The 22,915-nt window shown below is 34.2% G+C and overlaps 5 protein-coding genes across 5 annotated transcripts; 2 read left to right on the top strand and 3 right to left on the bottom strand.

Annotated features, from left to right (window-relative positions):
* The first annotated feature begins 43 nt into the window (after positions 1 to 43).
* Positions 44 to 2,956, top strand: LOC145955989 (uncharacterized). The gene is made up of 4 exons (XM_083071543.1): positions 44 to 1,825; positions 1,929 to 2,336; positions 2,434 to 2,782; positions 2,872 to 2,956. Exons 1-4 carry the CDS (start codon positions 1,258 to 1,260, stop codon positions 2,954 to 2,956), a joined length of 1,410 nt encoding a protein of 469 aa, XP_082927669.1. The 5' UTR covers positions 44 to 1,257.
* A 463-nt stretch (positions 2,957 to 3,419) lies between these two features.
* LOC145955490 (uncharacterized) lies at positions 3,420 to 8,125 on the bottom strand. The gene is made up of 4 exons (XM_083070281.1): positions 5,637 to 8,125; positions 5,114 to 5,540; positions 4,459 to 5,031; positions 3,420 to 4,369 (listed from the first exon to the last, which is right to left on the bottom strand). The coding sequence occupies exons 3-4, from the start codon at positions 4,822 to 4,824 to the stop codon at positions 3,815 to 3,817; spliced, it is 921 nt and encodes a 306-aa protein (XP_082926407.1). The 5' UTR covers positions 4,825 to 5,031; positions 5,114 to 5,540; positions 5,637 to 8,125; the 3' UTR covers positions 3,420 to 3,814.
* Positions 4,825 to 5,748, bottom strand: LOC145955988 (serine/threonine-protein phosphatase 7 long form homolog). The gene is made up of 4 exons (XM_083071542.1): positions 5,637 to 5,748; positions 5,114 to 5,444; positions 4,947 to 5,031; positions 4,825 to 4,857 (listed from the first exon to the last, which is right to left on the bottom strand). The coding sequence occupies exons 1-4, from the start codon at positions 5,746 to 5,748 to the stop codon at positions 4,825 to 4,827; spliced, it is 561 nt and encodes a 186-aa protein (XP_082927668.1).
* Positions 8,126 to 8,271: 146 nt separating the features above from the next.
* LOC109802235 (uncharacterized) lies at positions 8,272 to 13,644 on the bottom strand. Its single transcript, XM_020363514.2, has 8 exons — positions 13,345 to 13,644; positions 11,813 to 11,929; positions 11,364 to 11,511; positions 10,571 to 10,660; positions 9,851 to 9,905; positions 9,502 to 9,624; positions 8,699 to 8,755; positions 8,272 to 8,546 (listed from the first exon to the last, which is right to left on the bottom strand). Exons 1-8 carry the CDS (start codon positions 13,521 to 13,523, stop codon positions 8,422 to 8,424), a joined length of 894 nt encoding a protein of 297 aa, XP_020219103.1. The 5' UTR covers positions 13,524 to 13,644; the 3' UTR covers positions 8,272 to 8,421.
* Positions 13,645 to 15,142: 1,498 nt separating this feature from the next.
* Positions 15,143 to 18,131, top strand: LOC145955987 (uncharacterized). The gene is made up of 4 exons (XM_083071541.1): positions 15,143 to 15,742; positions 15,802 to 16,467; positions 16,819 to 17,825; positions 17,963 to 18,131. The coding sequence occupies exons 1-4, from the start codon at positions 15,143 to 15,145 to the stop codon at positions 18,129 to 18,131; spliced, it is 2,442 nt and encodes an 813-aa protein (XP_082927667.1).
* Positions 18,132 to 22,915: the final 4,784 nt, after the last annotated feature.

The following is a 22,915-nucleotide window of genomic DNA, read 5'->3' as shown; positions in this document are numbered from 1 at the left end:
ATATGCTAATGGGCTTTTTGACCAAAGTAGGGTTGTCTGGGAAGTTATTTACGTAAATGGTGCTGTTTGAAAACTATTTACGCATTTAGGGCTGTTTACAATGGTGTCGCTATGCGCCATAGCGACACCAATGCCACGTGGTTTTTTTTTTTTGGTGTGGGCTGGGCTGGGCTGAGGCGACACAGTTTGTGCGCCATTAAAAATGGTGTAGCCCATAGCGACACCATTTAAGAAAAAAAACAAAAAAAAGTAAAATAATTTCAAAATTTAAAAATAATGAAGTGAATTATATATTTATAAAAATAAAAAATATTTATTTAAAAACGTAATCATAAAAAATATATATAATTATTTTACAAGTGGCGCTATGGCCTATAGCGACACCGTGTCGCTATAGGCTATAGCGACACTACTAATTTGTTTTTTTTTAGTTATTATTTTCTTTTATTTTAAAAATATTTTTATAATACCAGTTAAAAATGTTAATTTGTAATTATAAAGTTAATTTTTCTCTTATTAGTTTTATGTATATATATTTTTTTCGTTTATTATTTTATGACAAATTAAATAATGCATTTATTTATTTTTTTAAGTGGCGCTGTGTAGCGACACTGTGTCGCTATAGGCCACAACGACACTATTTATTTTGTTTTGTTTTTTTAAATTATTTACTTATTTTATTTTACCATTTGTTTATTTTATATTAGCAGTTAAATAATATTGTAATTGTAAACTTAATTTTTCTGTAATTAGGTTTGTGTATATATATTTTTTTCCTTTTATTATTTAATGTTTTTTTTAGTGGCGCTATGGCCTATAGCGACACTGTGTCGCTATAGGCCACAGCGACACTATTTAATTTGTTTTTTTTTTAAATTATTTACTTATTTTATTTTACAATTTGTTTATTTTATATTAGCAGTTGAATAATAATTTGTAATTGTAAAATTAATTTTTGTGTAATTTCTTTATTTTTCTATGTATATTTTTTTCCTTTAAATTTTTTTTATGGTGTCGCTATGGGCCATAGCGACACAGTGTCGCTATGGGCCATAGCGACATTATCAGTATATATACCCCCACCCAGCTACGTTCTTTTCACAGTTGAAGTCATATATATTTATCAATTACGTTTTGGTCTGATTTAAGACTCTGAGCCAGTTACGTTTCTTTCTGATTCGGTGAGTATAATTTTATTTTTGTTTAAATATAAATTATAGATATTTGCACTAATTAATTTTTTTTGTTGTAGATATTATGGATCAAATGATTGCTTATATTTATACTGGAAAGATGTATGAAGGTGCTGAAGGTGTAACATTTGATGGACCAAGAAAAGGAATGTATATTAAACGAGGTATCACTTTGGATATATTAAAGAGAAGGATTCATAACAAATTTAGTCTTAACTCAAATCAAGTGATATTATCTGTAAGCTACAGATTTTTAGTTTCACAAGGTGATAACAACATATATTCTTCATTGGAATTGAGTGACGATGATGATGTACAATGCATGATAGAAGCATTTCAAAGCCAGAATGTGATGCCAATAATGGAATTATATGCTGAAATAGGTATGCAAGAATCTTCTACTTTTTCATTAGAAAATTTGTCAATTGAACGATCACCTTTGATCACAAGAGATGAAGATGAAGATGACGAAGAAGATGAAGACTATAATGTTTCATCATCATATGAAAGCATTGATGAATCCAATGAAGATGAAATTGATAATTGTGAACCATCTGATGATGAGGTGCAGCCAGATGTTCTTGTTAATAGTCCAATGGTTGAACCAATTTCAATGTATCCATCTACTGAAGGTATCATTTGAAAAATAAATTTGTCAATAATTTGTTATTTGTTTAAAGTAAATTGTTGAATTTTATTTTATTGAACTTACTAAATTCATTATTATTAAAATAGGTGGAAGTCAATTTTGGGGTAATTTACCCCACTACAGTAACATAAATTGGAATCATCCCGATGAAGAAGATATTCCAGGGATGGATGTGGGTAGTACTTGGTCAATTGGGCAAGATTTATATGTGGGGTTGGAGTTTGAAAATAAAGATGCAGTTAAAAATGCAATCAAGCAAAATGCAATGAGAATGCATCAAAGTTTTTATGTGGTTGAGTCGAAAAAGACTAAATGGGTTGTTAGATGTCCAAATGCACATGCTGGATGTGGATGGTACATGAGAGCCATTGAGTCAAAGAGATCTGATAACTGGAAAGTGACTCAGTGGGGTGGACGTCATTCGTGTTTGAACATGTCTTTGTCGCAAGATCATGCTAAGTTAGATTCTGAGTTAATTGCAACATTTATACAAGGTAAGTTCTGCAAAGTTTATAGTTTATATTAATAATAATTTATGTTTGTGTTTACTAATATTTAATATGTTAGTGTTTACTGATATTTAATATGTAGGAATGGTTAACCAAGATCCATCAATAAAGATTAGCCTTATCCAAGAGAGAATAACATCTCAATCTGGGTTCAAAATATCTTATAGAAAGGCTTGGATGGCGAAACAAAAAGCAATTGTTAACGTTTTTGGAGATTGGGAAGAATCGTATGCTTATTTACCTCGATGGCTGCAATACATGAAAGAAATTGCTCCAGGGTCATTTTATGATCTGTGTCATGATGAGTTTTTTGTTGGTAATCGTTGTCATCGTGGTTACCGTCAATTTCACAGATTATTCTGGACATTCAAGCCGTGTTGTGATGCCTTTAATTTTTGTAAACCGTTGATACAAGTTGATGGCACTCATCTGTATGGCAAGTATCGAGGTACATTGTTGATTGCTACAACACAAGATGGTAATAACAACGTTCTTCCTCTTGCATTTGCTGTGGTTGAAGGAGAAACATTACTTGCGTGGTCGTGGTTCTTGTCTCATTTGCGGTTACATGTTACAAACAAAGAAGAGATATGTTTAATATCTGATCGACATCGTAGCATTAAATCGGCCATTGGCAATGAAGCAATTGGTTGGAGACCGCCAAATGCATATCACAAGTACTGCATTAGGCACATTGCAAGTAATTTTAATACTCGATTCAAGGATGTCAAACTTAAACAAAAGCTTGTGAAGTTAGGTACGTATTGTTATTTTAAATTTTTCAACCATTTTAAACAAATTTATAGTGCGTTATTTTTAATTGGTATGCAGGGTATACACCGTGTAAGCACATTTTTTATCGCAATTTGGAAAAGTTTTGTCAATCTAACCCTGATGTTGAAAGGTCGATAGGAGCGATATCTAAAGACAAATGGAGCATGGCATATGATGCAGATGGTCGAAGATATGGTCATATGACAACAAATTTGTCTGAATGTGTTAACAAGGTGTTAAAGGATTGTAGAAATCTCCCTATCACTGCATTAGTTCGGTCGACGTATACCAGGTGCGCTGAGTATTTTAGTGTTCATGGTAGTCGTGCTTTAGCAGATGTTTCATCTGGGAAGGTCTTCGTTTCAAAGTTAGTTGAAGCTTTGCAAAAAAATCAAGAAGAGGCTTGTTCCCACCAAGTTTGTAGATACGACATTCAATCTTCAAAATTTGAGGTTGAAGAGGCCTTTGATCCAGTAACACAAACAGGAGGGAAGAAATGGGTAGTAAATTTAAAGGAACGATACTGTCAATGCGGAAAGTTTACAGCATTTCATTATCCTTGTTCTCATGTTATAGCTGCATGTGGTGTTGTTAGCATTGATTACTACCAGTTTATAGATCCTGTTTATACCAGTGATTATGTTTTAAAAGCCTACTCTGGTCCGTGGGAACCAATCGGAAATGAAGACTTAATCCCTCCGAGTAATGAGGATTGGATACTTGTCCTGTGGCATACTTGGCTGTGGAGTCATTAAAGGGGAATGTCCAAAAATATGATCCATCATTTCTGATGACATAGTTGGTTCCGGTGATGAGTCTAAACCAAGTGACTCACAGATATGTGTAGTAGTCATCGGAACTGATGTCTCAAAACCTGGAGGGCGAGGTGGAGTGTACCAATATGTGTATTGGGACTGCGATGGATAAGTGGGCTCCTGAGAAGGAATATAATATAACCATGCTGCTCTGTCTGGCACTGTAGGGTACATCTGATCCATCGCCTCAACTGGCGTTCTTCGTCTAGGTAACCCTCCAGCCTCCATTGACTGTGCAGGAACATTGAAAGTCCCCACGTCATATGAACCAGGGGGAAATGGTGCTTCCTCAGCTGGCTCAACGAATCTAGCCCTATAGTCATCAGATATCGATAATAATCGATTAGTCTGCTCTGTGACTGCTTCCATAGAAAACTCTGGGCTGCCATGAGGAGATGCCAAGTATGCCAAACATTCAGTTACGTCTCCCTACATATACAAGACATAAAAAAATTAGTTTACCACTTTATAATTTAACAAAATATTATATTAAAATATGAGTTGTAATATGTACATACCACAATCGAGTCTTTAACTTCATCAGGATCAATGTACAATTTCCCCTTTCTGCGATACCACCTCATGTATTCAAAATTTGGACCTAATAGTCCAACCTGTGGAGAAGTAGCTGGAAAGTGGTATGCATATCGATTGGCCCAGTGCTTAAGTGCTGGACTTAATATTGTAGTCCAATCATCATCCGTCTTTCCCCGCAGGGTCAACGCATGCACATGAGCAGGAGTGATCGGAGCATTTGGAATTGGTTGCTGGAGTCCAAATTGCCGCATCACCCTATCTGGCTGATGCCACTCACAAATACACAGAGAAAGTAAGGGGATTACAGAACCCCAAATACGTATCCCCTGTGTACAGTCCTCGGGCATCTAATCCAAAGGCGGATATGGTTGCCAAATAATCTGTAAATAAAAAAATTAAATTAGTTTATATTAAAATACTAATAACTTACACAATAAAAACCAAAAACCCTTAAATTTTAGTTACTTACTGATTTTCTGGACAAACGATCAAAGAATTTGCGATAAAATTTAATATCATCGCCCATGCTTATTTTAGTGGCTGTGTTCGACCACCTGAAATAAAAATGTAAACAATTAATTTCTACAAAATTTATTGAATAATTTTAAAAATGTTAATATTTGAATTTGATCATACCTTAAACCAATAGGACTGGCGGGAGGAATAGGTGGGAATGGAGAAGACAGAATAGTTGGGAATCGTTCCCATGCCCATAACTGCAATAAAAGTGTAAACCCACCACAACTTGGCGTTTTGTAATCAGTAGAGGTGCATAAATTGCGATACAAACATCCAAGCACAGCAACACCCCATGCATACGTCTTAATGGTCTGAAAGTCACCTAAGAACGCCAACCACCTCAATGAGATATAGCTAGAAGATCTATCAGGAAACAAAACGCCTCCTATAAACCGTAGTATCCAAGCTCGAGCATAAGGAAGCAACTGATGTAGCTCCTGTAGATCATCTGCAATCTCATTAAAATATGTTGCCAACTAAGATAGCTTGACCCTATGACCTTTCATTTCTGACTCAGGTGGAATAACACCTAAAAAATCATGAGCTGCATAAAACAAAATAAATTATTTACCGATTTTTAATATTATAAAACACAATTACTATAACAAAAAAAAAACTTAAAGTATAGTTATTTTAGTACCTGATTCAAATATATTTGCACTGCCTCGACTTAACAGTGTTTGACCGTCAACTGGAAGACCAACAATCATACCAACATCTTGGAGAGTAACTGTGCATTCTCCAAATGGCATGTGAAATGTGTGTGTTTCTGGTCTCCATCGTTCTACCAAAGCAGTTAATAAACCAGGGCTCACTTTGATATAACTCAACCGAGCAATCCATCCAAATCCAGCCTAGTCTAATAACGGAACTATTTGATGTGGAATTCCGTCAATTCCATTGCGTGTTGGAGCAGCACGTCTTGCTAATAATCTCCTATCTTCTTCTCTATTCCAAACATGTTGTGAAACATGTATGGATTGCAATGACAATAAATCATCCTCAACGGGTCCACAACTCACACGCATAGATGTAGAAGATGATGTCATCTATAACAAAATTTAACAACTAATTATTTCATACATTATATAAAATACAAATAAACCAAATTACACATAATTAAATTTATTAACAAATTAAATTAAATTATTTTCTAAATAAATATTATTTAAACAGATTTAAAATAAATCAATTTATATTTTAAATATCATTATTTTTAAAATTAAAATAAATTACACAGAAATATAACTAATTAAATTTACACAGAATTATATTTAATAAAAAAATATAATTAAAATATTTTCTAAATAAATATCAATTCAACAGAATTAAAATAAATAATTCAAATTTTAAATATAATGATTTTTAAAATATAAATAAATTACAGAAAATTATAACTAATCAAATTACACATAATTAAATTTAATAACAAATTAAATTAAATTATTTTCTAAATAAATATTATTTAAACAGATTTAAAATAAATCAATTTATATTTTAAAAATCATTATCTTTTAATTTTAAAATAAACTACACAGAAAAATAACAAATAAAATTACACAGAATTAAATTTAATAAATTATTTAAATTAAATTATTTTCTAAATAAATATAAATTATTCAGAATTAAAATAAATCAATTTATATTTTAAATATCATTATTTTTTAAATAACAAACAATTACACAGAATTATAACTAATTAAATTACTCACAATCAAATTTAACAAAAAATTTAAATTAAATTCTTTCCTAAATAAATATAAATTTAACAGAATTAAAATAATTCAATTTAAATTTCAAATATTATTTTTAAAATAAAAACAATTACAGACAAATATAACTACCTCAAATTACACAGAATAATTTCATAAAAAATTTAAATTAAATTACACAGAAATTTAACTAAATAAAATAAATACAAATATCATTATTTTTAAATTAAACATAAATTACAGACAAATATAACTAAATAAACTATAATAATTATAAAAATCAATATATTTAATTAAATTACAAAACTGATAAAATAAAAAATACCTCAAATACTTGATATTTCTGGAACTCTGCAGAAATCCAAATAATACAATTTAACATGAAATATTAATTATAATATATATAAGTTAAACAATATTTAAAAAAAAAATTTAAACGAAATTCAACAAAAAAAGAAATTTTTTTTTTTTGAAATTTACCTACCTTGCACCTGAGGAACGTTCACGCGGAGGGGGGGGGGGGACCAGCAGGGTAAATCCATATATATTTATATAGGAAAATTTTTTTTTTACTGTGTCAGGCCACGTGTCAATTACCCATTGGTTCCTCAGACGGTAATTGACACGTGGCCACTATAATAAATGGCCTCAACCACCACCACCAGTGTCGCTGTGGGCTATAGCGACACAGTGGCGCTATAGCCCATAGCGACACCACTGTTTCTTTTCTTTTTTTTTAAATTATTATCTTATTTTTTTTAAAACATTTCTATATTTATATATTATCATATAAATTATACTATTTTATAAACTTATTTTTCCATTATTTTCTTTTTTTAATATAAATATATTTATTTTTTCTATATATAATAGTGTCGCTGTGGGCTATAGCGACACAGTGGCGCTATAGCCCATAGCGACACCAGTGTTTTTTTTTTTTTTTTTGAATTATTATCTTATTTTTTTAAAACATTTCTATATTTATATATTATCATATAAATTATACTATTTTATAAACTTATTTTTCTATTATTTTCTTTATTTAATATATATATATATATTTATTTTTATATGTATATAATAGTGTCGCTATGGGCTATAGCGACAGAGTGGCGCTATAGCCCATAGCGACACCAACTGTATGTTACGTTTTAATATTTTGAATTATGTAGTATTTTTTTTTTAATTTTTTTATTTTTACATTATCATATAAATTTTAATAACTATTTTATAAATTTTCTTTTTAAATAAATTATATTTTTTGGATTTTAGTTTTTTTTAAATTTCGAATATGAGTCGCTGTGGGCTACAGCGACTTCATTGTAGCTACTGGTGTCGCTATAGGCTGGACCATCTGGAGTTTAAAAAATGCCACGTGGCAGTGGTGTCGCTATGGTCCATAGCGACACCGTTGTAAACAGTCCTAAAGGCGTAAATAATTTCTAAACAGCCCCATTTACGTAAATAACTTTTCATGCAGCCCTACTTTGGTCAAAAAGTCATGCTAATGACACATAATACTTTAACTTTATCCGCGCATGCGAGGGCGTGCACACACATCAATGACCCAAAGTAAACTTTCCTAAATCATTTTTTTTTATAAAAAAAATTAGGAACCAAATTTTAATTCTTGCAAGAGGTTTACACAATCATCTTGTAATCCTCCACGTACTGTGATCCTAACATAAGCAAAATCAAAATTACAAGAAAACTTTAAAAATGAATAGGCTGTCTGCCAGGCCATGATTCTATCTTTTCAAAATACTTGGGTGGAACAGCACCATCAAAACCTTCCGTCAAGATCACCTTGTTGTCAGAAATATAAAGCTTCATACCTTCTGAAATAGGATGAAAAAAATTATAGAGAACCAGCAATCAGTAAGCTTATTTGTTGTAGACTTACTTACTATGAAAATAAACAATAACATTAAACATTTCAAGATGATCTTATTCACATTCAGAACATGTTTGGAATATTGTTATATCATACCCTCTAATGCTTTTCTAACATCTAGAAAGATCAGAACATTGACATCCCGCCTCATACCTGCGAAAAATATAGATAAGTAATTGGTAGGGAATAACTGAAAACTACTAAGGATCATGTTGCACATTAGCACTTGATGAGACAAGACCATCTTTAAAGAATTGAAGAAAATGCTCCGTGCAAGAAATTTAACATTCTAAATAAATTTCATAGGGGACACAGTCAAAAGGTGACTTCCAATCCGAAGGCTTCCACCTTCAAACAGATAGGTTGTGAAGTGGTAAAGAGATGCTAATAGATTCAACCTGTGACAGTGATCATTAATAGTACTTCTGAAAGAAATATTGCATTGCTAAATTGAAATAACCATCTATAATGATTAATCATTTGCAGAGAAATGACTAGTTACTAATAAAGCACTAAAGTATAAAGGCATTTTCCTTCTAAGTTACTAACTGATTTAGCTAATAACCCCATATAGACTTTGGGTGATGGACTAATTAGTATTTGAATCTCTTTTATGAAATCCGTTCGATGTACCATGACCTTTGATCAAAAAACACATAAGCAAAGAGAGTAAAAGGAAAAACTAGAAACTGGTCATTTGGATTCCACATTTGGTGCAAAGCTACACTATCAATCGTAATAGACACCTTGATTGTCATTCCTTCTGTATTTGGAAGTTAAGTACCATACTTAATATACCTGAAGGAAAATTAACTTGCCTAACCAAAACGAATCAAAAATATCTCGAGTTAAATTTCAATGTGTTAATAGGATTTATTTTAAATAGTGCATCACATTACCACTAATTACTTCTCCATCTGTCGGTAAACCACAAGAGAAATGAACATGCAATCTTTTCATGCGCTTCAGACCAGATCCTAGAATTGATTCCAAGTTCTTTCTATAGGTTCCATGCACACAAACTGCACAAGTGACAAAATAAAACAAATAAAATAACAATACAGGAAAAAAAATCAAAACTTACAGTATATGACGTGTTAATATCACCATTCAAAAAATAATTTTAAATCATAAATACGTACATAAAATGATAACATTACATTCACAAGTGATATGTGTTGCTATTTACAGTGTTCACCATGACTCAGTCTATAGTAACAAAAGTCAGAATCCCCAATAATTATGTACCTGGAACTTCTTCAGCTAAAAGGATTGGTTTCAATAAGCTTTCAGTTTCAACCGCCTGCAGATGAAAAGTCAATAACTGCATTGTAAGGGCAGATGAACAAAATTGAATGAATTCACAATCGAAAAGCTCAACTTAACATGACAGAGAACATTAATCTAATATTTAACTTTTAAAAATTAGGAAACAGAAGAGTATTAGCGACACGTCTGATTAAGAGCAAAAGACAGACAACAAAATTTAACAAGGCTGTTAACAACATTACTGCATAAAATTTTTCATTCACTTGACTGGGAGAATTTTAAAGATATATTCTATTAAGAGAATATACAGCCAATGGTTAAAAAAAGTTTAGCTCATTGTCAGTAGAAAGAAGAAACCATTGAAAACACCTATTATCAACATTCCTCACTTTTCAAGACAGAATATTGGCTGTTACAATCCCAATTCTAACTAGTGTTTGTTCTGTTTAAACCTCTTGGTGTTCTAGCTCCATCAACCATAAGGCAGTGTCTGTTAGACAGGTTAGAACAGGACAAAACATGTGAGTTTTGTTCTATGTTTGAAGTATTTTAAAATGAGAACAGAACATAAGGTTTAAAATTGCATTACAGAGTATATACCTAATCGTTTTAAGTTCTATTATTTTTTAAACACTTCAAATTTCAAAAGCAAATTGGATATGTCAAGTTGTCAACACTTGATAAAAAGAAATATTTTACCGTTACTGTGTGGCCTTGGTTTGCACGTATTAGTAGCTCCCCATTATCTTCTATCAGGCTAAACCGCTGCTTATTATCTTTTCGAACAGCCTGAGAATAATCAAAAGATGCTTTAGAATAAAATGTTTTTCTTTCAGTTAATTCACATGATAATGATGTGGACATTGCAACAAAATGTTTACAATAATGAAAAAATAAAATCAAATATAAATAACATTTGAGAATAATTTAGAGATAAAAGAGGTTATATAAGCATAAATAGTCATTCAAAGGCAACATAAGCCAGTTAAAATTTAAGAGTAGGTCAAAAACCTGTAACATAACCAGCATGAAAATTCTTTGGATGATAAAAAATAACATCATGTAAAAGTTCTTGGTCAATTTCCTAAATTATTAACTTATAGCAGAATTAGTTGCTCAGTGCAGCAAGGATCAGGTAAATTCTTAAACAGTTAGCCATAATCTGACTGCTTTTACAAGAGAAAGACAAGTATCAATATTCTAAAATTCTAGGAAGTGAGAAAGGATACTAGAAAATCAAAACAAGAAATTGATCTTTTATACCCAATACAATGATTTTTTATGTTTCATAACAATAAACACTACTGAAGAGTCTGCCGAATATAAAAAATATGACAATTTTATATATTTATTTTTTATATTTTCACCCAAATGCTTCTCAGATAATGTGACATAAGAATATAATTACAAAGGAAATGGTACTGACATGGCAGCATAAAAAATGGAATGTGTATGTGTTAAAACAGAGAAGAAAACACATGAAATAACTGACCTCCCTAATATCATCAATAGTGTGTGATCTCAGTGGAATATTGGCAAATGTCTTCAGATTTAGCTTTAGTAAATCATTAACTTTCACAAAACCATCACTCCGCATGTTCAAATTCAATTCAGACGCCATATGTCGTAAAATCCGTGTCCTGCAGATATTAAATAGATAAATTGAGTGAATTTTCTTAGTACATGAATCAAGCACAAAACAGCATTAAGACCTATCACAAAGTTCTTCACTCTGTTGCTCAAATATGAAGGCAAACAATATTTCACACAAGGTTTTCTTTGCCAAACTTCTTTCCACACATAAAAAGAATAAGAATATCCACCGTGTTACAAACAAAACAGCAAAAAAAATGAAACTCACATTTGGCAGCTATAGAGGAAGAAAATAAAAGAGGAAATATTTATGAAAAATAAAAATTATTAGGGTCAAGTATAGCTTACAGGAGCCTACCAAGAGCATCAATTTTGTCCTTTCCTGAGCCACTCCCACCACCACGCCCTCTTGTTCTTTCTCTATCATTTCTCATATCAAAAGCCTTTCCTCTGCCACTGCCAGCACTGCCCATAAAATATCAAACATAAAACTTTCTACTTGATTCTGTCATGGTAGCTACTATGTGAAGAAGTGAATTGATAAGTGCTTATAATGTAAAGCAATCAATGCCACAAACTTATTCATAGTATTGAATCACAATAATGACATAGGAGTTCCATTACATTGCAGAAGATATAATTAAAAACAGAAAATAAATTAAGAACATGAATGGAGCTAGTTAGAAAAGAGATGTAGAGGTAGAAATCTAGAGAAGAGAAGAGGAAGACCCTGTAGAGTACATCCTTTAGACGGAAAAACTGATCAATTTCTTGCCTTCCCTCCCCCCTTTTTTTTTTTTACTGTTTTACATGCCTGAGACACTTTTTGTCCCACAGTTCCTTCTCCAAATCCAATCCACTTCCCTTGTTTTCAGCTATGATTGCCACCTGTCCTCGTAACCAATTTGACAGATTCAGCACACAACTCAACAGTCACTACATTGCCTCACCTCCCCATTAAAATAGACCTTGTCCCCAAGGTTGAATTTAAGATAGTGCTGCCACAGGCAGGAGCACGCTCCCGAAGTGAATTATGTTATTTCACGCCCACGCCCATCTCCATGGAATAAGAGTCGCAGACTTACAACATACTCACTCCATAAGTTGTATCTACGCATGTCTATTACTGTAATCACTCGCAGAATTATGCAATCACACCATTGCAACAACGCGTCCTAAGCAGCTAAGCTTCCACTTACTCTAGTGTTGTACATACCACGGGAACACTCTATAAGATAACTGAATCATTTCCCAATAGATTCGCTGGATCACCAACCATGCAAAGCCAACAAAATGCATCTATTTCACCTCCTTGAGTAATGAAAACATCAAAATGCTCAGAGCATGTTTGGTTACAAGCCTAAAAGTATTTTTAAGAACTTGTCTACTGAAAAAATATTTTGTTTTCAGTAGAAAAGCTCTTTTAGACTGTATCCAAACAGATTCACATTCGGGCATCAATTAATTACAGCCTCCATGAATTCATCCACGACAGAAAAAATACTCATCTCTAATAGAATAATACAGCTGCAATTCCAAATATAAGGAATCACGTAGGTTCTCATTGCAAGTACCTACATTAACCATGATGGAATATCTAGCAGCGAAAAATTGAGTCAACAACCAAGCAACACACACTATATCCATGACATCTAAACCTTTGTTGATTCACAATCCAATTTCCTAAACCGATAAAATATTCTGAAATTCACAATATCTCTAACCCGCCACACAACATTTACCCTTGATTTTGTTCTGTCACATGCTTTCCATTTGATCAAGGTTTGGCATTAATCGAAGACTCAAAATGAAAATAAAACATGCGTGATAACGAAAAGAGAAAGGGAATTCGTAAGTTTCGAGGAAGGAGAGAGAATCACCTGGGAGAGGCGTGAGCGTGGGAGGAGAAGGGATTGGTGTTGTTGCGGGGATTGGCCATTGGAGCGGAGGCGCGGAACCTGTGAAGGAGAGATGGAAAAGTAACGGTGACACGTGGAAGAAAGAGAGCGTAGGTGCGTGAAATAATGATGCTGCTGCTGTTGGTCACCGAAGCAAACATGGATTGGATTGAAATTCTGACGGAAGAGGCGGCGGAAAAAGTTTGAGCTTTTTGCAACGGTGGAGAAATATTATCCCTGCAATAGCCGCTGGATCCCCCAAAAAATCATAAACTGCTAATTAGTCCTTAATTCCTTATACAGTTATACTATATAACCTCCTTTATTTTTTTTTATTAGTGTAAAAAAAACCTATTCTGCCTCAGTATATTTTTTTAAAAAATAACAAAAATAAATGTAGTTAAATACGTGTGAATAGTTATATAAATGATTTTAAGTACTTATGAAAATTTTTAAAATTTGAGAAAATTAGAGGATATAGTAGATGTGAGAAAATTAAAAAATAAATTTATGAAAAAATAGAGAAACTAAAAGAATACAATTAAATAATAAAAAATATGAGAAAGAAATAATGTTTTTGAAACCAAGGAGAAAATAATCGACATAATGGTTATACTAAAAAAAAAAGTGTATCATCTTTATTAACTGTATAGATTAGTTTAAAATGTTATAATACTCATCATATCAATTAGATGAGATTATTTTAATTAAACTTAGATATGTTTTGAGTCTTTCATTTATATTTTAATTTTGGTCTTTATATATATTTTTTTATTTTTCATCTTTTTAAAATTTAAAATTATGATTTTAATTCATATTATTATGTGACCCTTCTTAACTACTTATATGTTTATTATGTGATCATCTAAAATAATATTCACAATTGTCTATGATACTTTTTTCACATGTATTACGGATAAATTTTATTATAAACCCTTAAAACAAGTGTATATACATCTTAAAATAATTGTTAGAGGCCAAAAATAATAACTTTAAATTTTAGGAGGAGGAAAATAATAAAAAAAATTACAAAGAACAAAATTAAAAATTTGCTTACTTTACAGAAACCAAAAAGAAGGTTTAGATATTTTAAAATGATAAAAAATAAAGAAAAAATTTCATAAAGATCAAAATTAAAATTCATTTATTTTATGTAGATTAAAAACATATTTAAATCAAATAAATATCTAATTCATTAAGATCAACAAATATTAATAATATCATAATTTTTTAAAAAATACACATAAAATAATTACTATATTTAATGACACTTGTAATTCAAGAAAGTTTTTTTAAAAATGCATCCTATATTGTTAATATCCCAATAAATTCATCCGTTTTATGGGAAATGAACAAATATCTCGTTAATAAACTTTGCAAGAAATTAAAAGTATGAAAGAAACTGTTAGGCCCATTTCCCAGTATGACCCACCAGACCCATTAAGTGTCAGGAGGAAGTTATTACTTATGGAAGACCCCAAAGGATCCGTAACAAACCACCTCACCTAGACGACTACGTGACTGAATGAATTAGTGGCTACATATTATTCAATGGGCAATTCGGTTATTGTATCCAGGACAGGGTTAACAAACTTTTATTCCTTTTTTCTTTTGTCGCATTGTACGTAAGGTGCATATATAGCACCATGAATTAAGCACAAAGGGTAATGAGAATTTTTACGTAACTGTCACATTTTTCTTTCTGATATCCTTTTTTCTGATTTTCTTCTATTTCTTTCTGAAAACCCCCTTTCATTGGTGCTTTCGTTGTCCCCACAGCATGGCAGACCCCTCTGACGCCATTTCCAAACTTGACAAAAAAATTCAACAAATCCTCCTCGCCCAGGCTAATTTTTTCAACACTTTACATGACATTGCTTCCCGCACGTCCCTTTTGGAGTCCAAACCATCTTCCCCACCACCATTTGCAAACCACACCTCTCCTCGACCCATAAAATTTGACTTACCCTCCTTCAACGGGGATAATGCTCTGGGCTGGATCTTCAAAATTACCCAGTTCTTCGAGTTTCATCAAACCCCACCGGAGCAACGCACTCAAATCTCTTCCTTCTATCTTGAAGGACCAGCACTGGCATGGTACCAATGGATGCACAACAATGGTCTCCTCACCTCTTGGGACGCCTTCCTTCGTGCCTTGGAGCTCCGTTTTGCCCCCTCCAAGTTCGAAGACCCCATTGCTGCACTCTGTAAGTTATCTCAGACCCAATTACTTCAAGGTTACATCACTGAGTTCGAATCCATTGCCAATCGCATCTCTGGCTACCCAGCTAGTTTCTACCTTAGTTGCTTCATTTCTGGGTTGAAACCACATCTCCATCGGGAGGTTACAGCTCTACAACCCACCGACATGCCTCAGGCGGTGGCTTTTGCCAAGCTTCATGACGATAAGTCCTGTATTGTCACACCTCCATTTTCCAGATTCTCCAAACCATCCCTGCCACTAACCGCATCCACCCCACCCAAACCGCTTCCCCCCTCCTTCCTACCCCCTCCACCAAAATACCCATCAAACGACTCACTGAGGCCGAAATGCAGGATCGTAGGGACAAGAACCTTTGTTACAACTGCGATGAAAGGTACACCAGGGGCCACCGTTGCGAATCACAATTTCTCTTACTCGTTGTCCCTGCGGCTGACGACATCTCTGATAGTCTTCCAGAGCAGGAATCCCAACCCCCTGATGACCCTTCACTTGAAGCGGGTCTGATCAGTCTCCACTCTCTTTCGGGTCAATGGACTCCACAGACTTTTCGGATCACTGGGTCACTTAAAGGGTACGAGGTCCATATTATGGTGGATAGCAGGGCAACACACAATTTCATTCAATCCAAAGTGGTCCACTTCCTTAACCTTCCCCTCAAGCCCACTTCGAGTCCACTAAAGGTCATGGTAGGTAATGGAGACTTCCTACTGTGTACAACTTATTGTCCTCAAGCCCAAATTACTCTTGCATCTCTGAAATTTCCCATTGATCTATACCCCTTAGACCTCTCTGGTACAGATATTGTGTTAGGAGTGCAATGGCTTACACAAATAAGCCCATTTATTATGGACTACAATGTGCTATGCGGTTCATGTGGGAAGGCAACATGGTTGAACTAAAGGGAGAACATAGCTCCAGCCCCATCCCAATCACTGCCCACCAGTTACGACGCCTACATCATACAAACCGTGTTGAAGCTCTTTTCCAACTAATACTAGAGCCTTCTTCACCAACACTACCCTTACCCCCTCAAACTCAATAGCCACAAACAAATTCCACCATTCCTTCCATTGCCCCCCCCATTCCAATCATTACTCACAAAATATTCCACCTTATTCACCACCCCTACATCCCTTCCACCCTCGTGAAGCACAGACCATTCCATTCCCCTACTGCTCAATACCCCTCCCATTTCAGTTCGACCATACCGCTATCCTTATTTCCAAAAACAGGAAATCGAGACACAGGTTGCAAAGATGCTTGAATCTGGGTTTATCACTCCCAGTACCAATCCATTCTCATCTCCGGTCCTCTTAGTCAAAAAGAAGGACAGCACATGGCGATTTTTCGTGGACTATCGTGCTCTAAACGCCGCCACTGTCAAGGACAAATTCCCCATCCCAACCGTTGATGAATTGTTGGACGAACTCGGTCATGCTTCATGGTTTTCCAAGCTTGATCTCTTCTCAGGATTTCATCAGATATTGATGGTGCCTTCGGATTTAGAGAAAATAGCGTTCAGAACCCATAACGGCCATTTTGAGTTCAAGGTTATGCCCTTTGGGTTGTGTAATGCTCCATCCACATTCCAAGCTACCATGAACGACCTGTTCCGGCCACATTTACGACGTTTCATCATTGTTTTTTTTTATGACATACTCGTCTATAGTCCCACATTGGAGTCTCATCTCAGCCACCTGGAAACAGCTTTCCAACTTCTGCTTGCAAACTGTTTTCACCTCAACGGCTCCAAATGTTCAATTGGCCAGCAATCCATTCATTATTTGGGTCACATTGTATCTCAGAAAGGAGTGCAACCTGACCCTTCTAAAATTCAAGCAGTGCTCGAATGGCCAACTCCAACCTCACTCAAATCCCTTCGAGGCTTCCTGGGGCTTACAGGTTTTTATAGACGCTTCGTGGCAGGTTATGCGTCTATCGCTTCTGCTTTAACTGATTTATTAAAGAAAGATAATTTTCATTGGTCTGATTCTGCTTCTGTTGCATTTACCTCTCTCAAAACTGCTCTAACCAAGGCTCCAGTTCTGGCTTTGCCTTGTTTTGATTGTGTATTCACAGTGCAGACAGATGCATCAGCCACGGGCATGGGAGCCGTGCTTTCACAAAACGGACACCCCATTGCTTTTTTCAGTAAACAGTTCTACCCCAAATTACAACACTCCTCTGCTTATATCCAAGAATTATGCGCCATCACAAGTGCTGTGCAAAAGTGGAGGCAGTACCTGTTGGGTAATCACTTTATCATACTTACCGACCAACAATCCTAAGGGAGTTAACATCACAAACGGTTCTCACCCCTGCTCAAGAGCCTTATCTGATCAAGCTTCTGGGCTTTGATTTTGACATTCATTACAGGCCAGGCAGAACTAACATTGTTGTTGATGCTCTTTCCAGGGTCGAATCACCAGCAGCGACCCCTATTGACACTACATTATCACATTCGACTCTCTTCATCTTATCCATTCCCCAAATGGATTTCATTGAGGATCTAAAGTCCTCCCTTGCTTCCAACAGTGACTTCTAGGACGTCAAGAACAAGTTTGCTAGCACCCCCTCCTCATTTCCAGACTATTCACTTCATCAGGATCTACTTCTCTTCAAAGGCAAGATTTGGCTTCCCCGTTCCTGTTCCATGATCCCTCTACTTTTGCAGGAATTTCACTCCACCCCACTAGCTGGCCACCTTGTAACATCCCAAATTTTATTCAATGAAAAGAAATATATTTTTTATATATTTATTATGTGAATAAGTATTTTATTTATGTATTTTACTATTTACGTATACGTATTTTACTATTTATGTAAACGTATTTTACTATTTACGTATACATATATATGAATAGTATTTCACTATGCAATTGCACAGTGAAGGGCGGCTGCACGAGGGACGCGGGTTCAAATTTTATAATAAATTTGAATATATAATGAATAGTGCATAGTAATTTATAATATTATTTTAATGAATAGTGCATAGTGCATAGTAATTTATAATATTATTTTAATGAATAGTGCATAGTGCATAGTAACTTCAAAAATTCTATAAATAGGGACTTAAGGTTTTGAAAATTTAGAATTCTAGAGAGAAGGAAATTCTGGAGAAATAGAGAGAGAAAGTAAGAGAGAGAAGGAGAAAGAAAAGGAGGTTCTGCTCTAATGTCTTGTTTAAGGAGAAAGAGGAAGAGATTCTGCCCTAATTCTGATTCTTTTTAAGGAAAGATAGAGAGGAGGAGATTCTGCCCAAATTTCTGTAAACCCAGGTAAGGGGGGAGTGGGAAACCTCGCTTGGGGGTGTGGGAATAATTGTTAAATAGTTTGTTTGTTGGATTGGCTCCCGATCCCTTGCCTGTTGTTTATTTCTTTGAATATGTATTATTGATGTGATTTGTTTTATATCCTATTTATTTACATATTAGAATCTGTTATTTGAATGGAAGGCTAAGCCTCCTAAGTATTTATAAATTTGTAATCTATTATTTAAATGGAAGGCTGAGCCTCCTTATTATCTTATATTACCTTTTAAGCTTCCTACTTTACTTAAAAGATCTTAATATATTATTATTGAAAAATATGATACCTAAGCAACCTCTGGACTGTTGGATTGTTGGACTGTTGGACTGTTGGACTGTTGGACTGTTTGGACTGTTGGACTGTTTGGACTGTTGGACTATTGGACTATTAAATTGGATTATTGAAATAATTCTTAATTATGAAATATGAATATAATATGTGTAACATGCTAAAGGTTGAGTCTGTGAATGTATGACATGCATCATATGCACATATTACTCCAGGTGTGCCGCTGAGGCCGCATACCCACGACTAACAAGGTGTACCTTTGAGTCACCCACGATATGCTAACGAGGTGTATGAACACCAGTGATAGGTGTGCCTTCGGGACACCAGTGATGTAACATGCTAACGAGGTGTATGAACACCAGTGATAGGTGTACCTTTGGGTCACCAGTGATAAATTCTGAAACTTCCGTATGGCGCCACATGCATACAATAGTGAGTCAAGTCAAGAAAATCATTATACATAAGCATATATGTGAGATTGATTATATATGTGAATTATATTGCGTGTGTGTGTGCTATTTAACTTTTATTTCTATATCTGCAACTGAGTGAGAAGTTTCTCACTCCCTTGTCATTTTTGTGTATATTTAAATTATGATGCAGATAATTAGCATGAGGCTGAGGATGTTGGTGGTGAAGCTTAGGCTTCTGTTTGGGTTTCGCTCTGATAGGATGTGACATCGGGATTAGCTAGACTTATTGTTAAATTATTATTATTTTTCTTTTGTAATTTTTATGTTATTTATGTTGAAAGTGTGTATTTTTGTCATATTATAATTTTTCTAAAAGATTATAAGTTAATTTCTAACTAGGAGGCCCTGCCACCTTTACTGGGATTAATCTATAATCTTTATTTATTTTATTATTTCTTGACAATTTGATACTTATAGTTGAAAATTATGAATGTGCATCTTTTACCCAATGATACTTGAGATAATTATTTTATATTAGACTAAGAAAGAATTTATATATAGATGGTTTATATCTATTGTATTTATGTTGGGGTAGAGGGTGTCACACACCTCGGTGTGAGTCGCATTTTGAGCAAGTTGCAGGCCAATTTCTATTGGGCTAACATGCGGAAGGATGTCCACGCTTTTGTCTCTCAATGCACTACATGTCAGCAGACAAAGACACCAACTCGACGCCCTCCAGGGCTACTGCAACCTATCCCAACACCAGAGCGCTGCTGGGAAGATTTGTCACTGGATTTTATACAAGGACTTCCCCCATACCAGGGGCATACTACTATACTCGTGGTAGTGGATAGATTTTCCAAAGGGGCCCATTTTGGCATGCTGTCACGTTCTTTCTCTGCTCTGAAAGTTGCTGAACTTTTTATTAACATGGTGTGCAAACTTCATGGTTTTCCTCGCAGCTTAATTTTGGATCGGGATCCTATATTTTTTAGTCAATTCTGGCGCGAATTATTTCGTCTGAGCGGCACTAAGTTGCATATGTCTACCGCCTATCATCCTCAAACGGATGGCCAAACAAAGGTGGCTAACAAAATCCTACAACAATACTTGAGGAGCTTTGTGCATCATCGTCCTTCCTTGTGGGGCAAACTGCTGCCGTGGGCTGAATGGTGTTTCAACACCACTGTGAAAAGCTCTACGGGCCTCACACCATTTGAAGCAATGTTTGGTCACCCCCCTCCTAACATTCCACAGAATTTGATAGGGGACTCACTTAATGTTGCAGCCCATTCCGAGGTTACTACTAGGGATGCGATTCTGCGTAAGTTGCACTCTAATCTCCACAAGGCACAAGAGGCCATGAAAAGATGGGCAGATACTTGTCGCCGCGATCTTCATTTTGATATTGGTGACTTGGTTTATGTTCGCCTCCGCCCTCGTCGCCAAGCCTCAGTCACTGGTCCCTACCTTAGTAAGCTGCAGAAGAGGTACTTTAGTCCTTTCAAAGTCTTGGAGAAGGTTGGCAATGTTGCCTACAAGCTTGACCTGCCACCAACTGCACGCATTCATAATGTCTTCCACATCAGTCTACTTTTGCCCTCATTTGGGTCCTCCACCATCACCTCAGCCCCTTAGCTTACCTCCGGACATAGAGGACAACCAACCCATACTGGAACCTGCAGCCATTTTGAACTGGAAGCTTTCGAATGATCCTGATGACCCTCAGCAACTTGTCTTGATTCAGTGGCAGGGGTTTCCCCTAGAAGAGACCAGTTGGGAGCCGTGGTCTCAAATTAAAGCTCAATTCCACCTTGAGGATAAGGCGACTCTCGAACCAGGAGGAGGTGTTAGGCCCATTTCCCAGTATGACCCACCAGACCCATTAAGTGTGCAGGAGGAAGTTATTACTTATGGAAGACCCCAAAGGATCCGTAACAAACCACCTCACCTAGACGACTACGTGACTGAATGAATTAGTGGCTGCATATTATTCAATGGGCAATTCGGTTATTGTATGCAGGACAGGGTTAACAAACTTTTATTCCTTTTTTCTTTTGTCGCATTGTACGTAAGGTGCATATATAGCACCATGAATTAAGCACAAAGGGTAATGAGAATTTTTACGTAACTGTCACATCTTTCTTTCTGATATCCCTTTTTCTGATTTTCTTCTCTTTCTTTCTGAAAACCCCCTTTCAGAAACTAATAATAGTACATTTAAAAGTATATATATTTCTTATAATTAAAAAAATTATTATTTGTTTGCAATCTTTCCGTAGAATGTGTTCCCATGAAACAAAAATGTTCTGTTCCGGTTTTTTATTTCTTATTGTCTGATATATTACACGTACTTTTTTCTTGCAAGTTTATCATACAATACAGTTTAAACTATGAACAAATACAGTCGGCTATATGGGCTACACTTATAACAACAAAAAATTGGAGCATTTAAAACATATTTGGAAAGTTGACCAAAAAAAATAAGAAACATGTTTTGAACAGATCGAGGAAATTGTCCCAAAATCTGATGGCTCCCAAGAGTTAACAACGTGAATTTGTTATGTAGCATGAACCTGCTATTGGGACGAAATGGCATTATCAAAATTGGGAATATAAACCAACTTAAGCATCCATCATACTTCCAGAGTCTGGTTTTGACATATATCCTAAACTAGAATGCAAAAGTTTCATAATATCAAACACGTAAGCTTTATAGTGTTTTATAGTGTTTTTAGATGAAAAATTTAAATGAAATAATTTATTTATTTGAAGAATTTCAAATTTTTTGAAGTGAAATACCTTGTTTAAATAGAGAATTTATAAAGAATTTGAAATTCAAGTATTTGTAAAATTCTTTGAAATAGTAAAATTTCAAATTCTCTCAAAAAAGTAAGAATTTGAAATTTCTCATTTTTTTTTTCTTATTTCACTTATATATTTTATCTTGTTTCTTATCTCTTCATATTTTTAATTATTAAATATTTAAAAATATTTTTAAAATTATTAAATATTATCTAATATTAATTTTTAAAATTATTAAATATTTAAAAATTGACAAATATTTATTTTTATAAAATCTTATTTAAAAATCTCAACATACAAATATATTTTTAAAATCAATTATCATAATAAAATTAAATTATCATATCCAAACTAACAATTTAAAATTTTAAAAATTTGAATTGACTTATCTAAACAAAATATTTTAAGAATGATAAAAATTAAAATCAAAGTAATTCAAATACCAAGATTTTAAATTCCTTAAATTCCTCGTACAAACATATTGTTAAGGTTGCCAAATAATGATACCCAA

This window comes from Cajanus cajan, chromosome 3, assembly GCF_000230855.2.
Source record: "Cajanus cajan strain Asha chromosome 3, NIPB_CcT2T_4, whole genome shotgun sequence".
In the NCBI taxonomy this organism is placed as follows: domain Eukaryota; kingdom Viridiplantae; phylum Streptophyta; class Magnoliopsida; order Fabales; family Fabaceae; genus Cajanus; species Cajanus cajan.
Note: the sequence above shows the minus strand (reverse complement) of the source record. Positions and strands in the feature narration are given on the sequence as shown.